Source organism: Erpetoichthys calabaricus, chromosome 1 (assembly GCF_900747795.2).
Source record: "Erpetoichthys calabaricus chromosome 1, fErpCal1.3, whole genome shotgun sequence".
Lineage (NCBI taxonomy): Eukaryota > Metazoa > Chordata > Cladistia > Polypteriformes > Polypteridae > Erpetoichthys > Erpetoichthys calabaricus.
This window is the reverse complement of record NC_041394.2, coordinates 320,493,554-320,509,711: the sequence shown is the minus strand read 5'-3', so window position 1 is coordinate 320,509,711 and position 16,158 is coordinate 320,493,554. Positions and strand designations below refer to the sequence as shown.

Below are 16,158 nucleotides of genomic sequence, written 5' to 3'. Positions count from 1 at the left end.
AGTGTATATCTTCCGGTACTTTAAGATATCTCTTCCACTTGTGTTGTACCTCTGATTGTTTAATTTATTCAGTAACATCTACCAACTGTAGACAACCAGCTCACTCATTCAGTCATTTCGGGCCTGTCATCTCGTGTCAATTAAGAACAACTTAGACAGAACAAGTCAATCAGGCCAGTCGCTGGTCTTTATAATGCTGGATGTAAGAACAAGAGAAAGAAAAGATGACAAAAGGAAGATTAATCTGCTTAAGGGTCTGCCCGTCTGAGCAATGTGCTTCACAGTCACAAAGCGAAGCTGGACTGTAACTAAGAGGGCGGCCAGTTCAGGCCCTGTTCATCATTATTTGTCTGACATCGATCACGTCAACTTAAATAACCAGTGTCCCAAGTATAAAAAACGTAAGGAAATAATTATAAACATGCAATATTAAAAAGGCAGGATGCCCAGTAGTCCTTTGCAGTGGTGTTTTTGGCCAGTACATCTCTGATGGGCACATCCCAGAATTTTCCCTATATGTGTGCAGACTTAACCTAATGTACATGTTCATTCATCTGTGTTTGTCCCTACTTTGCTAATAAACGAGCAACATCTCGTATCACACAATCCCTCACACGATGTAATGGTGCCTGGTTTGTCTCAATTGGCACCAGATAATCGTGATGCCCTCTGACATCATTGTTATCGGACAAAATGTAAATCATACAGATGTAAACGTTAAGTAGACCAGGACCATCGCGACCAGCCACTGCTCAGGAAAATCTGACTTAAGTGAAAAAGCAGCAGCACCTCAACTTTGAAATCAAATGGTTTGGAGATGTGAAGGACAAGACGCAATGCCATGGCCAGAATACACACACACACACACACACACACACACACACACACACACCTCCAGCTCGTCTGGTAGCAACGCTGACTAATGTATGGCCAGCAAACAATGAAATAAGCGACTTTCTATAGCCATGACTGTTCTTTCTACATCAGATCTCTTTGAAGCATCATCATCATCACACTACTGCACTGTAAAAAATGTTAGTAAATTTAACGGTAAAAATACTGTAAATGGTGAAAGTAAAAGACCTTTTCTGAAGAAAAAAAAAAAAAAAGGAAAGTTACCCTTATGTTCTACTGAAAATTACCTGTATATCTTAAATACATTATTTATTACAGCCAAGTTCTGTAAAATCAATATTTTTCTGCCTTAAATACAGTATATGTTACATACCATTTATTGATACATTACAATTACACTGAAAAAATCTGTTCATTTTACAGTGTAAAACTGTTAAATAGCAAAGGCAAACTGTAAAATGGTAAAGCGCTGTTTCAGGAACACCGAAAAGTTACAATATTTGCATAAGGACACGCCCCCTTTTACCATATTGTTCTGGTGACCCGCCTACCTTTGAACAGCAGGGAAGAAAACTAAAACAAAGTCAGCAGACTTATTATTCATTGCGTGCAGAAGATTTTTTGAGGTTCTGGAAGCTGACTTATGGTAGGTTGTATTCAATAAGCTGGCACACCTGCAGGACACCATACACCACAAAAGCAAACTTTACATCTCCACCAGACAATGTGCCAGAACTTTCTTAAACATTGAATTCTTTTCAATGTATATAATTAAATGGTACATGTTTGCTATTGGTTGTTGTTACTTTACTGATGCAAACTGTGTACTGGTGTTTGATCCTGACAGTATTTTCTAATTATTTATTGACTGGCATATTTATTACAGTGCATGGATATCAGATTATGGTTAAAAGTTCACTTCTATTGGAAAGTGTTATAAAGAAAAAGCAGGTATTTACTACTAAGTTATACTCTAGACCTAAAAATAGTGTCACCTTTTTTTTTTTTACAGTAAAATTTCGGGCAACCATAGCTGCCAGTTATTTACCATAAAGGTAACTTTTTTTTTACAGTGTGGCTTCTTTTCCACAAAATGGAAGGAGCAGATGTAGGCTTCTTCAAATTTAGCAGGCCCTCCCAAGTAGTGGGTGAAAATCAAGATGCGGTGTAATGCCTTGTGAACAATGCATTTTATCCTCAGATTAAGGACCTTTTCAAGTCCCAAAGAACCTACCTACTAGAACAGGAGTCCTCCAAGGAGACGTCATAGTCAATCGCAGTTATCAATAGAAACAGTGCCAATACATGATTAACTCAGAAGAACAATGTGGCACATCCCAGACAAAGCTCACAAATGAGACTATGCCAACAACATAGCACTTCTGGAGATGGGAGATCACAACTAGAGAAAATGTGTCAAATAGCCAATTATGTTGGTCTCGAAATAAATACTAATAAAACTAAAGAAATAATAATACGTCCTTATTATGGCACTCACTTACCATTAGAGCTCAAAAGAGAACAAATCAAAATTGTGGGCAACTTCAAATATTTAGGATCAATGGTCAAAATTCCAGCCTTCTGGAAGTCAAAAGTGTCTAGCACGCCAACCTACCAACTCGACTCAACTCAACATCTGGATGTTTAATGTCTCATGAATGAGCATTCTTCTGTATGGATAGCGAAACTTGGACTGTGAGTGAACAAATCAAGACAACTCTAGATAGTTGCGTAACAAATTGCTACAGAATCGCCCTGAACATAAAGCATACTGACCACATCTCATACACTGAAATCCATAGTCGTCTAAACCTAAAACCTGTGTCAGAAATCATCATCAAAAGGCATCTCATGTGGATGGGACACTGGCTCTGAAAAAAACCTGAACAAGTGATAACAAAGTGTGCCCTACACGAACCATCTGAGAGGCTCGGAATGCCTAAAGTCGGTCTGCCCAATAACAACATATGCACACCACATCGTTAATATCATCAATTACGATATTAAACCTGAAAATCGAACGAGAAGCTCAAGATTGGAGATCATGGAGGAAACTTGTTCTTGCCTGCACGGCCTCTTGTCAGCAACGAACAGCCAAACGATGATAACAATGAACCAACTTCATATGCACAGGACCCTTTCTAGAATGACATGGTTCTTCTTCAAGCAATGGCCCTGGAACCACACTAACCAGTAAAGTGCCATCACAGATCTGGGACAAAAACAACCTAGAGATTTGTGTACCTTAGTACTTTTTCCACAGCTTGAAAGGAGTTCAGATTGAACCAAAGCCGAACTAGATGGTGAAGCTTTATAGCCAGTCATCCATCCTTTCACTTTCTTCATTTATTTTCTTTCCAAATTACAGATATGAATGGCCACAGCCCAGCCCATAACAATATGTTACACTCAATACTTTATCTATCACTAAGATAAACTTGAGACCTCTTAACATAGGAGCCAGCATGCCAGCTGACATTTCATACAGAGCCTTTGCCTCACTACTGAATCTTTTCGCCGATTTGTCACTTCACATTCGCTCCTGGCTCACTAAAACTTTTTTTGTTTTTAATTACAGACTTCTCGTTTAAAAAACCACGGATGGTGACATTTCTCTGTTCTCGAAGATGATTATAATGCATTAGATGGCACAATTTTTGTATATTTATACAAATTATCAGTTCATTGCCAGGACCTAAAGTTATACCTATAGTTAATGGTTTATCGGGCTGTTTTGTTGCGTCACCATCACCGTTGGCTGCTGTTTTTCTGCACGTGGCCCGTGAGATCATTTTTTGTAAGCATAAACTCAAAACATACCTGGTGTGGACTTTTTAAGACTAGCGCGACTTTTCTGTAGCATCGAGCGGGATTAGGAAGACATAAACAGCCCATCCTCCCCATAAGACTAGATGGTGCCGATAGCCGTAGCATTATGCAGGAACTATGCCCGACACTGCCCCTAATGAAGGAAAGCTTCCTTTTTACGTCGAAGTCCGACAGTTCCTGAAATGCAGAAGCAGGTGCGCACATCGGCACTAGGGTGGCAGTGACTCGGATGTCTCGGCCAGCGCACTTGTGGTTGTACATCAGACGGTCCCTCATGGAGACTGATCAACAACGCATGCGCCAAAGTGAAACTCCGGTATGATAGCGAGTTCAGTAAAAGAAACGAGAGGAGAGTCTGATTAAACATGGAGCGCGCATCCAAGCAGGTTACTTGAAGGAGAAGGAGAGAGAGCAGCCTGCGCGATCACTGAACAAATCTAAAATAAGCAAACGCATACAGGCAGCGCTTCTCCACAAAGTTTTAAACTGCGTGCTTAGAAAAGATGGTGTTAGCCTACCCCCTGGTGGAGCATACATGTAAATGCAGCATCATTTATATAAAGTTGATTACTATAGAGTTTTACATTTTTTTGACGTGTCCACTTTATCAACACTCTTCACACAGTATGCTTTATAAAATACACCTGAGCACATCAGTTAACCCTCCGTGTAAAATACACTTCAATCACCAAAACGCTTTATACTTTGTACAAAAGTGATTAATGCGGCTATAACTATAGCATATGCTCCCTCCCATAAGACTTCTGTTTACTCGTTGTACAATCAACTAAAACACAAATCGAAGCATTATAAAAGTCAAAGAAAAGAAAATGACGTCTTACAGAGCAGGTGACATCATTTATACATTTAATCATGTCCAGTATGTGAAAACACGACACTACCAGAAGTCTAATGGTGATCCATCCTGTCCTCTGCATTTGGCCATAACCTTTGGTGTGACGATGTTGAAAAAAAAAATCTCTAGCCACACACCACCAATATTACATATATCTATATATATCTCAGAGTGCCTTACCCAGCCCCGGATGTCTTCCACGGTTATGTCCGTACACCCAGCAGCCATTGCGTCTACAGATGATATCTAGTCCTGTCTGTCTCCATGCAAAATGGGATAGAGGAAGAGGAGTGTATGGCGACAGGAATAACATCATCAAACTGGGGTGGGCTGTGAAATGGCCACATTGTCCCATACAATCACAAAGATTGGTACATTTTTTCCTCTCTCGCTCACTTTCAGCTGAAAACGTTTCATAGTTTTATCAAAAAAAAAAAAAAAAGTAAGGCATGCTGTGCGGTACGGGCCAATGGTGGGCTTATGCCGCTACAGTCCACCACCAGATATCCCCCAAAATGTGGGGATGGTAGCCCACCACTTGGTCTGGAACATCTACAGTTGTCCTTTTCCTCATCACATTCCTTCCACCACGGTGTCTAAAAACAGCCTCATCCACAAAGATTTGAGTGTTCGGCTTCATTGGCTTCAAGCTCCGTTAATAGAACTCCGTTATTAGAAAACACACGAGCTGCCATTAGTCACAAATTGCATAGCTATGTTGTGCAAGATCTCAAAGAAAAATGGTAGTGTCTGCTGCGGTGTTTACAAATCACCTGATATCTTAGCTGGATGTATGGGGACCAGAGAGTTCTTCGACACACCCAAATGTTCCTTTCAAACAGACAATGGGCGTCTGCTTCATCCTAATTTGAGGTTTCCGTAGCACTCTTGAAATGTTTGCATGAGGGGGTGTTAAGCTAAAATTAGAAAATGGAATGAACCTTAACAAAACTGATAACTGACATTTCTCAATGTTGTCTTCACCCTTGTCAATGCACCTGCCTGGAATCCAGCAGAATAAAAGGTTTTGTCTTGTCCTCGCAACCAGTTGTGCACCAGAGTTATTGTCAAACACTACATGCCGAGGGGTACTAGTCACTAATGCAAGTTACTGTGACTTGCTGGAGCCCAATGTGAAGCTCCTATTCAATCCAAGCAATGAGGACTGCTGGCTCAAGTAGTCCTTTTGCTGGGATGAAAGATTCATGTCGACTCAGAGTTGGGCAGTTTAAGATGATTTAGTGGAAGTTAGGCAGATAAGAGGATGGAAGGAACCAACCCTGGACCTTTGCCTAGTCTATCCCATTATACAATTAGTCATGTAGCACAATCCCAATTAACCTGAACACATTTTGGAACGAATTAAGTGGATAGAATTGGCAAGCTTTGTTAGGCTGAAGGGCCGGTCCTCTAGATTGTTCTGAGTCAAAGAGGATGGAGGAGTCTTGTGTGGCAGCACTGCTCAGCCCTGACAAAGTGTAAAATTATACTTTAAACCCGAGGAGCATGGACCTGTATACATATCTCCATAGGTCTGGATCGCAATCCAATTTGGGTGGTCACCTACCAGATAACGCTTGTGGTTGGGCGGCCAGTGGATCCCCGCAAAAGGAACACACATCACTGCTACCTCATGAATCCAGTTTCCCCATTTTAAATCCTCCAGCTGGTCACAGTCTATCTGGGTTTTGTGTCCCCATCCTGAAGGCATAGTAATTCTTTACTTGGTTAACCTAAGCCCTATCATCAGGGACATTGCAGCCCCAAAAATCTTTAAAATGAGAAACAGGCAAGAGATTGTGGAGATGGCTACATCATTTTCTAAAAGGACTACTAGCACACAACTAGCTCTTTAACTGGCTTTACTATTGGACACAAGCAAATCAGTCAATCAGCCTTCAAAATGGCACCAACAAGCATCTCATCTTATGTTCCACCTCCAGCTGAAACACCAACCACCAGCCATTGTTAGTGTACATACACTCTCCCTGTAAAAGCATCAAGGGAAGTTTTACTCATACTTGAGCAGGATACTAACAACTGTCTGCCAAAACAAAAAAAATGCTCAGTGGGACTGTTAGAAAGGATGAAATGGGGAAGGGGCATCTTACATTTGAGCAAACAAGCAGAACATCCTCTTGTCCAGAGTCACGTTCTCCACCAGAAGAAACCCAGACCAACAGAAGTGCATCTCCAGAACATCATCATGTGTTCACATCACAAACGCTATGCACAGAATGACATCTTGCAGTTGACCTTAGCATGGCTCAGTCATTACGTTTGATTTTTAGCCGCGCAGCCAGAAATTCAAAAAGGTGCAAAAGAAACAAACTCGGTATCAGATCTCCAAGACCACATGAAGACTTTCTACTCCACCTCCAAACATTAATACTTGCTGAAGCACTATCCACAAGGTATGTGACAACATATTGAGCTGGATGTCAAAGCACAAAGGGTTGGCTTGAGAATGATACAGAAACCCAGCTTAATGACATCACAATAGAAGGAAGAGAACACCAGCACATCAACAACAAATAGTGGGAAGAGATGGCGATCGCAATGCGTACCTTTGATGGCAGCTTTGTCAGTGTTTCTTCTATATGATAAACATCCTACACAGATTTAAATGGCCCCACTCCACTTGTTTCAAAATTGAGCTCTCCAAAAAAGTGTTGCTGTCCTCTTGCTGGAAGGGGCATGCCATTCAATCTAATCCTCACCAAGCAGAAACACATCTTGGCAAACCCCTGAGCTTACAGGAGATACTTGTGGCCACAGAAACAAAACTACCCATTACCCCCATAGTATCCCTGCTGACAGCAAGGGATTTGTACAAGTTACCAATATATAGTCTTTCAAAATGTGGAACAGAGAAATCGTACCAGAAGTGTCAACACCATCTTCAAAAAGGGAAATAAATTGTATGTAGTGTGGAATCCACCATGGCATCACCCTGCTCTTTATATAATACAAAATACAATTTATTTTTGTATAGCCCAAAATCACACAAGAAGTGCTGCAATGGGCTTTTAACAGGCCCTGCCTCTTGACAGCCCCCCAGCCTTGACTCTCTACCTTTCCAGGTAGGTTGGGCGTGCATAGGGTGTCAAAAAGAAGGGGGTCAATACAATACACACAACAGAACAAATCCTCCTCTTTAAGGTCAGGCAAATCCTGAACTTTGAGCTCCTTAAACAGCCTGTCAACAGGTGCCAAGGAAATTCTCCTCAAGTAGCAGTGTATGAACTCTTCCTCATCCCCTCACTTATGAGACAAAGGGCATCAGAGCGATTTGGTTTTCTTTTAATTTCATGTATCTAATTAACAAAGTTATTCAGTTGGCACTTTGTAAAAAGGAATTCCACTTGCCTAGTGGTTGTGAGTACCAATGACTGCAACTAAATCCTCCCTCAAATATTGTAAAACAGCCTATCATCAGTCTGTCTCCAATTTGATGCTTTCAGGTTTTAAATTATGTACACATGCAAATTTGTATAAACTAAAACTAAGTTATATTGTGTGGGGGGGGGGAGAAAAAAAAAATCACAATACATCTGATTTAATACATTTAACTACCAAGTTCACTTTCCCTCACTAGGTGGTCCACCAATTTCATTTAATGGTTATGAGGAAGAGAACCTACCCCGGCAGCAATAGTCTATTATAATATTACACTTCCAACCGCATTTTTACCAAAAGTTGTAATGATCAGTTGGGTCCAAGTTGATATGCTATGTTTGCTGTCCTGTTGACACTCTCACACCTGATTACTCTTTCCAAAAGGTACGCAATGGAACCAGATTTACACCCGCAGTGCATTCACAGCACTAGAGCCAAATTAAATTTTTTACTCTAGGATGACAGAATTTCTGCTCTCCCAAGGATGCATCACCAGATAGGACTGACGTAATGTAGGCATTTAAATCCATGAAAACATTTGCCTACAGAATAATTCTTTCCAAGAGGTTTTTAACCAAGAATAGTGGGAGCTTTAAAATCATTCTGTAGGTGCATAAAAATCACCTCAGATTAAGGTTTGTGTGTGGCATGTTGCATTCTCTTGCCTGAATTCCATAGCTTTGTCTTTGGAATCTGCAGCAGTTTTCTCTCCCTCTTCCCCTGCTGGATGAGCATTACATAAAATGTATTATAACCACCATGCTCTTACTCATTCAGAAGTTCTATAAAATGAGCATTACTTTGTTATGTGCTTTCTTATACAATTTTGTGATGTGCCAGCAGAGAATTTGGGGAAAACAAATATTTCCGTACCATTAAAAATATTTCAACTAATGCACTCCCATTGATACGCAAATTACACCTGCATCTGGCAGAGACAAATGCTGAAAAATCAAACATATATGCACTTTAAACCTTCAATCACTGCTAGAGAAATTTTATACTGAAGGTGCCATAATTATTTTTAAAGGCCGATAAAGAATGTTTGTGAAAAATTCATTGTTTTGTTAGCCTAGATGACAAATTGAGCCTCCTTAAAACTGCTGAAGGTAAGCTGCCAGTCCCTGTGGGATACAGCAAGGCAGCTTCAGTCATGAAGTGACGAATGGCCTACTGTAGGATTTTTGAAATTGTTCATTGTGTATTTTGGATACTTAAGAGTTGTAAACTGCTGTACCTATACTTGACTGTCTGAGCCCGTCACAAAAACACAGTGCATCTAAGTTTAAAAACATTAACACATTTGGACGAATTACTCACTAATGTCCCAATGTGACACACCATTACAAATCAAAGTACCCATATCAAGGCAATAAAATGAAATTTTATGAAATCGGTGCAAAAGTATGTCTAATGTTCATCCAGAAGTATATGTAAAGAGGGGGGGGGGGGGGGGGGAAAAAAAAAGCAAAATCACAACCCAAGTCTAGAAAACATGTGTTTTGTTTTGTTTTATTCACACCCAGTTGGTACAGAGTTACCTTCATGTGGCAAATAGGTTTGATATTTTCTCCCAAAATCTTTTATTTTTATCACTATTTCACATAAAAAAACATGGCAAACAAGCAGACAGTGTACGAACAGAACCCATTTTCAGCTTCCAAATCGGTCATATGCTGTGGCTGTGCACGTAGTCTCTTCCTCTATTGCACAGCAAGTCGCAGGCTTATTGTGAATTTTGTCAAGGTATTTCAAGTCACTGCAGCACTGCAATTCTAGAATAAAGTAATGAAGGCACAACTAGTGCAAGCACAGACTTATCAAATCCATTCAGACTACCGGGTAGAAGAGATCAACTTTGGTTGGTGTCATTTTGTTTTCTTTTTTTAGGAGATAAATACAGACAAATACTGGTCTCTTAAATTTTAAACTTTTCAAAAGTCTTTTCCATAGCTGCTGTCTAAGAGCAATACAACAAGAGACTTCACAAGGACCCAAACTATTTAGCTGTGAATAAACAGATTCATGCTTTATAAACAGGGATTTACTGCATCCTAACTATATTTTGTTTTTGGAGAGGTAAGGGGATTTTTTTTTTTTTTTTTTAAACTTTTTTAAACAGAAAATTCTATTAAAATACTATAATTACACTCCTTGGGCTTGGAACACGCCCTCCGAGAATCTGTAGCAAAAAGAATTTAACTTTTATTCTACCAAGAAAATACAAAACATAAGGCTGTTAAGTAACTAAGCTTTGTTTAATAAGATATTACAGTGCAGGTAATCCTCAAGGCCATGTATGTAGTCCTCACTGCTGTTTGCATTCAGCTGGCGGGTTGGTGTCCTTCTGTAAATTAAAAAATAAAAAGGAAAATCACTTAAGTTTAGTTGGTTGAAACATGCGGTGTGCAAATATTTGAGGTTTTTTGGTACCTCTCAGAAATTCAAACTGAGCAAGCTAGGCATTGGCTAGATAAATTGTGCTGGCAAACATCTGCATGGATACCAAAATGGGGACTATCATGGAAGGTCCATTTTCAAATATAATGTTTCACTTTTAAAATAAGTACAATAGCTAGGGTAATTAAGCTACTTAAGTGATGAAACTGCCTGGCAGATCAAAGTGCAAGCTAAGATATCAATTTATCCGTCACTTCTCCTTCCAGGATGTCCAAGAAACACAAAGGGGGACACCCACATCAAACAAAACAATCTTAAGGCAACTGAAACATAAAAACATCCATTAGGCTTTGTTTAGGACTATGCAAAAAACATACCCAGCAGAGAGAAATGACTGAAGCAACATGTAGATTGTGTAACACAAAAGGCCTTAATTTGACGGTGGGGAAAAGATAGAAAGTTAATGATTTTACAGCTAAATTTTTGGGGGTGGGATTCAGATGCACTTAAATGCTGCAAAACAAATTCTGGACTATGTTGTTATTCCCCTTTAACATACATGGTTTCAACATACAGAAGATACACAAATACTGTTGGAAAGCAAACTACAAATAAAAATGCCATACCGTACATATCTTTAGTGTTCAAACTGAATGAAGATGGGTGGGAAAGAAGAGCAGGAGTAGGAAGCAGGTAGTGGCAAATAAGGAGACGAGGAAAGGCATATAGAAGCACAAAGTGGGTTAAGATGAATTTGCAGGCCTTACCTAGTGGGATAGGGATTATTTCTAGAGACATCACTTAAACCTATTAAGGAAAAATTTAGAAAGGAACTGACAAAGTGATTGAGGAGTACATTTGAATATATATATAAAAAAAAATAAAATAAAATGCAAAAACTCATGTCTAAACTGAAAATGGCCTAAAATGATCAGGAGTGTATATATTTGTGAATATATTGCTTTGAGTAGTGAGCCAAGTGTTATATATAAATTGAAAAGAATTACTAAAAATACATATGCATAAACAGAATCCAGAGAATACAAGCTTTTCATGTAAGAAACACCACCCCTGCTTAAAGGGCAAATTGAAACACTGCTTTTACTGTAAAGCTTGGAGTCAGAAAGTGTAGTCCAAATATAACAAACAAACAATGGCATCACGTCTACACAAAGGCTTAAAAAAATAAATAAAAATTGTGCCACTTTTAGGGTATATGAGGCTGGGTTACTTTGTTTAGGGGCAAGATGCAAGCTAGTACGGCTCTGAATGCAAGTATGTTAGTTTTCTCACTACAGTGGAACCTTGGTTCACGAACGTCTCGGTACACGTACAAATCAGTTTACGACCAAAAAGTTCAAACTTTTGCCTCGGTTCACGACCACACACTCTGTATACGAACAAGCCAGTTTCCCCTTCAGTTTGTACATGTTCAGTCTCTCCCTGTGCAGAGAGCAAGAGAGTACACACACAGGCAGCGCGAGAGAGACAAACGCACACACAGGCAGTGCAAGAGAGAGGGGGCTGGACTCACAAGGTAGAGAAGGCAGTTAAAGAATGCACTGGGCTTGATTTTGTTTTCACTTCTGTTTACAGCGATCGGTTCGTAGCGTGCATTGTTGCAGTGTTACTTTTCTTGGTGGTTTATTAAATTACGGATTTTTTTCAAACGTTCATTTTTTTCCCCTGTGCTTAAAACTCAAAAAAAAATGTTTTTAGCCAGTGGTTGGTAGTGTTATAGCGCGAACTATTGCAGTGTTAGTTTTCTCTGTTCAAGGTTTTCTCAGTGTTATTCAATGTTTTTACATTTAGTTTACTATTACGCTGTGCATTCTATGGTTTAATTAACTATATTTGTGCTTAAAAACTTAATATATATATTTACATACAGTTCGTATGGTCTGGAATGGATTAATTGTATTTACATACAATCCTATGGGGGGAAATTGCTTCGGTTCACGACCAAATCTGTTTACGACCTGAGTTTTGGAACGAATTATGGTCGTGAACCAAGGTTGCACTGTATTAGTAACATGTATCATACATAATGTGAGGATGTTAAATAAATCTAACATTTACTTATGCAGCAGCAAGAGAAACAGCTTTCATTTATAATTGCAAAAAACATCTACATACTTTATATTTTTTTGTGGTAAAACATTGTTAACATGCAGTATTTACAAAACTTAAGACAATGACCACCTTTTCCAATCACCCTTGACAATCTCAGACCTTCTAATGCAAGGAATCTTAGAATTAAGATGCAGTTTTTGATTCACTCCTTTCTTATTCCACCCACATAAACTATGTTAAGAAACTTTTACTTCCACCTCCGTAACATGTCCTGTGTTCACTCATTTCTCTCTTTTTAATGCCAAGAAACTTGTCCATGCCTTTATCACATCCCACATTGATTTATTGTACCTCCCTACTGGCAGGTGCAGCTCCTAACCTATCACAGCTCCAGTTGATTCAAAACTCTGCTGTAAGAGTCTTTACACGAACCAGCAACAGTAAACACCTATCCTGTTTCACCCTCACTGCGTCTCTTACAGGATTGAATATAAAATTATATTAACCTACTGCGGTGGGCTGGCGCCCTGTCCGGGGTTTGTTTCCTGCCTTGCGCCCTTGTGTTGGCTGGGATTGGCTCCAGCAGACCCCCCATGACCCTGTAGTTAGGATATAGCGGGTTGGATAATGGATGGATGGATTAATAACCTACAAAGCTTTAAATGGCCTTGCACCGGACTAAAACTGTTACCTTCTCCACCACTTTGCTCCTGTTCACCCACTACGGTCCTCTGATGCTGGCAATCTTGTTGTGCCCCACACTAACCTGCACTATATAGTTGAAAGAATCTTCAGCTCTATAGCACCCAGACGTGGAGAGACCTCCTGAAATTAATTCAATCAGTAGACTTCGCTTTATTTTTTTAAGGAACAAATTAACTCCTCTGTTCAGGAAAGCTTTTAACTTAACCCAATATTCTGTCCCATCTTTCAGTTTAACTCTGTCCAGATGCTCAGGATAATGTGCGTTATACATAAAATGATTTTTGTTCAGGCTTTTCTTTAAGTATTGAATTTAGTATTTTACTTCTGTTAATTGTTGTTAATTCCGTTTAATGCTTTGTATATAATGTATTTCAGTGTTTTGATTACATCTTGCCAGAAGGGGCCTGAGCTGCCTCGAAGGCTTGCATATTAAGATCTTTCTAAATAGCCAATAAAAAGGTGTCATTTTGCTTAACTTCTCAGTGTTCCGTGTAGAAAATATCTGTATCTGATGTTACATCCTGCTGTTCCTTCTGAGACTCTGAAGAACCTTGAGCAAGGGAAAGGTGCTACATAAATAAAATGCACTATTAGAAATGTACCTGTGTTAGCTAGTGAAGCTGTTAAAAGCCTGCTTTCTCACAGCTACTGTAAAACACATTTAAAACATTTTAAAACTAGAATGCTACATCTCCATAAAAAAAAAAAAAAAAAAAAAAAGTGGTGTGTGTAAACACTGCAGTCTTCCGATAAATGGACAAGCAGTGAAGCTTTTCTCTACTCACATCAGTCTTTTTTTTTTTCTTTTTTTTTTACTTTAAAGTTCTGCTCGCTATTGGTTGTCAGCACTGTTAGTAACCACACAGACATACCACTCCAATGGATGGATAGAGGAAGAACAGCTACATCTCACAGGTCCATGGGCATTCTCTTGGAAATCAATAAACTTCTGGCCCATGAGAGGTGTTCATAAACAAGACAGCGTTGTAGTTGGCTGGTGTAAGCATGATAAGTTATGATGCAATAAGCAAGATTTACCATACAAATAGGGACAGTCTGTAGCACTGCCAATAATTGAGTGTGAGCATGGCCAGTTATGATCAGCAAAGGATTTGCTTGGTAGTTGCATTTCTGAAGGCAGATTATATGGGGCAACTCTGGGGCCGAGGACAAATGAACAGAAAGCACAGTTTACAAATATGAAAGGGGGAGGATGGATGCAGAAAGGTTTCCTGGTTGCAAATGAACCAAAACAGATTATTCCTGTACTTTTTCATGTGTGCATCTGGAGAGACCAGGAGTAAAATGTACTTATTGGTGGCAGTATTCCAGCTATACATGGGTTTAACTAAAAACTAACTTCAGTGAGGCAGGTACGTTTGAAACAGCATTTTTTATCACCCTGTCAGGAAAACAAATTCTGCTAAATGAAAGAATCTGTCACCGATTAGTCATCTCATTAGTGCAGGTCTGGGGTCACAGTGTTTACATTTTTTCCCCTAAGCTTCATGGCAGTAAATTGCTACTTGTGATGCAGTTTGAACATGTCCAGTTTTATTCTGTTTAATTTGCAGAATTATTTCCCTTTCTTGTTTCACAGATTGTTCCAAAATACTGCAGTGTTATTGATAACATACACCCAAATTGCAAGGCAGTTTGTACAACCTTGTGCTTGAATTTTGAAACCAAATAAGGGTAAATTTCACTGTAGCTCAAGTACCATTTTTCCACTTGTGAGATAGATCTGATTTTTAGATGTGTAGAAAATATAATTTTTCATAAAAGATTTACACTATTTTCATAACTGCTGGCATCTAAACTGTTCACATCACACTCAATCCCCGTCTCTTCTCACCTCTACAGGTTTCTACATACAGATGCAGCAGTGATTATTTTCTTCAGACCAACAGCAAGTACATGCTAAATATGGCAATGCTAAATTGTGAGTGTACAGTAAATTTTTCTGCAGTGGGGTCCACAAATGTACACTGTGCCACAGGTAAAAGCAAGTAAGTGCACCAACAGATACAATTCTTTGTAATTAATGAATTTGTGCACCATCTAGCTTTTCTGCTGATAACAAAAGAAAGCAAGTTTCATGCTTATGACTTGAATGATGCAGTGAAATCACTGTACTTTAAAATTACTCTTACTGGAGCGCAGGGATTGCTCTTTATTAAAACAGTTTTATAATTATACCATTTCTCAGAGCCACAGTTTTTAAAGTTAATGCTAGATTGCATGGGTTCAGGAGGTGGACCAAGATTTTAATCAGATCATTAGCATTTGTCAATGACAATATAAATTGCTTTCCCCACCAGTTTTACCATGTAACACCACTACGGGAATCTGAAATGTACATAATGCATTTACCAGGGATTTTTTCTAATGTGTGACACAGCATGGGGTATGCAGTATGCTGCTCTTCTCTCTCTGATCACATTAAATTTAGTAAGAATTCGAAATTTACCTACACATGAATTAAGTGCATCTATCAGCTCTATAGATATAGGAGACCTACACAGCAGCCATGTTTTCCAACTAAAAGTAAGGCTCTACTATCACTGCATTTGAAAAGGGTACTTCACTGTCACTAAATTGATTTTTCTTCACACTTTTAGAAATAGGCCAAAAAAATATGAATAGGCTGTTCAAGATGTAACAACTTATTTACATTTATACAGAGGTGGACAGCCGGGATGGCCCTGTGATGGAAGGACTTGGGTTAGTTTCAGAGGACAGGTCCACGGCAATACCCCCACTCCACCACGGAACATGAGAAGGCAACCGCCTGGTTTGCATCACGGCCACAGGCTTAGAGCTTGAAAGCTCAACCTTGCTGGGGCCCTTGGCCACCGTCGGGGGGGGGGGGGGGGGGGGGGGGGGGAGCCTGGACAACTCCAGAGCCCTGAACTGCAGCACTTCCACTATACCCAGAATTACCGCCAAAAGAGGATCTGCGTGCACCTGGAGTACTTCCAGGTGAGGTGGAAGTGCTGCATGGGTACCCAGAAGAGAATCAGAGTGCACCTGGAACACTT

At 39.5% G+C, this 16,158-nt stretch overlaps 1 protein-coding gene across 4 annotated transcripts in view; it reads right to left on the bottom strand.

Moving 5' to 3' along the window:
- Positions 1 to 9,435: 9,435 nt before the first annotated feature.
- nap1l1 (nucleosome assembly protein 1-like 1) overlaps positions 9,436 to 16,158 on the bottom strand; it is a 119,617-nt gene continuing 112,894 nt past the window's right edge. For 2 of the 4 annotated variants that reach the window (XM_028818297.2, XM_028818306.2), the window contains exon 15: positions 9,436 to 10,286. In XM_028818297.2, coding sequence (XP_028674130.1) covers positions 10,248 to 10,286 — 39 coding nt within the window. In that variant the 3' untranslated portion in view covers positions 9,436 to 10,247. Of the gene's footprint in view, positions 10,989 to 11,106; positions 11,147 to 16,158 lie in introns of all 4 variants that reach the window. The other 2 variants (XM_028818315.2, XM_051919611.1) reach the window with 2 other exon arrangements.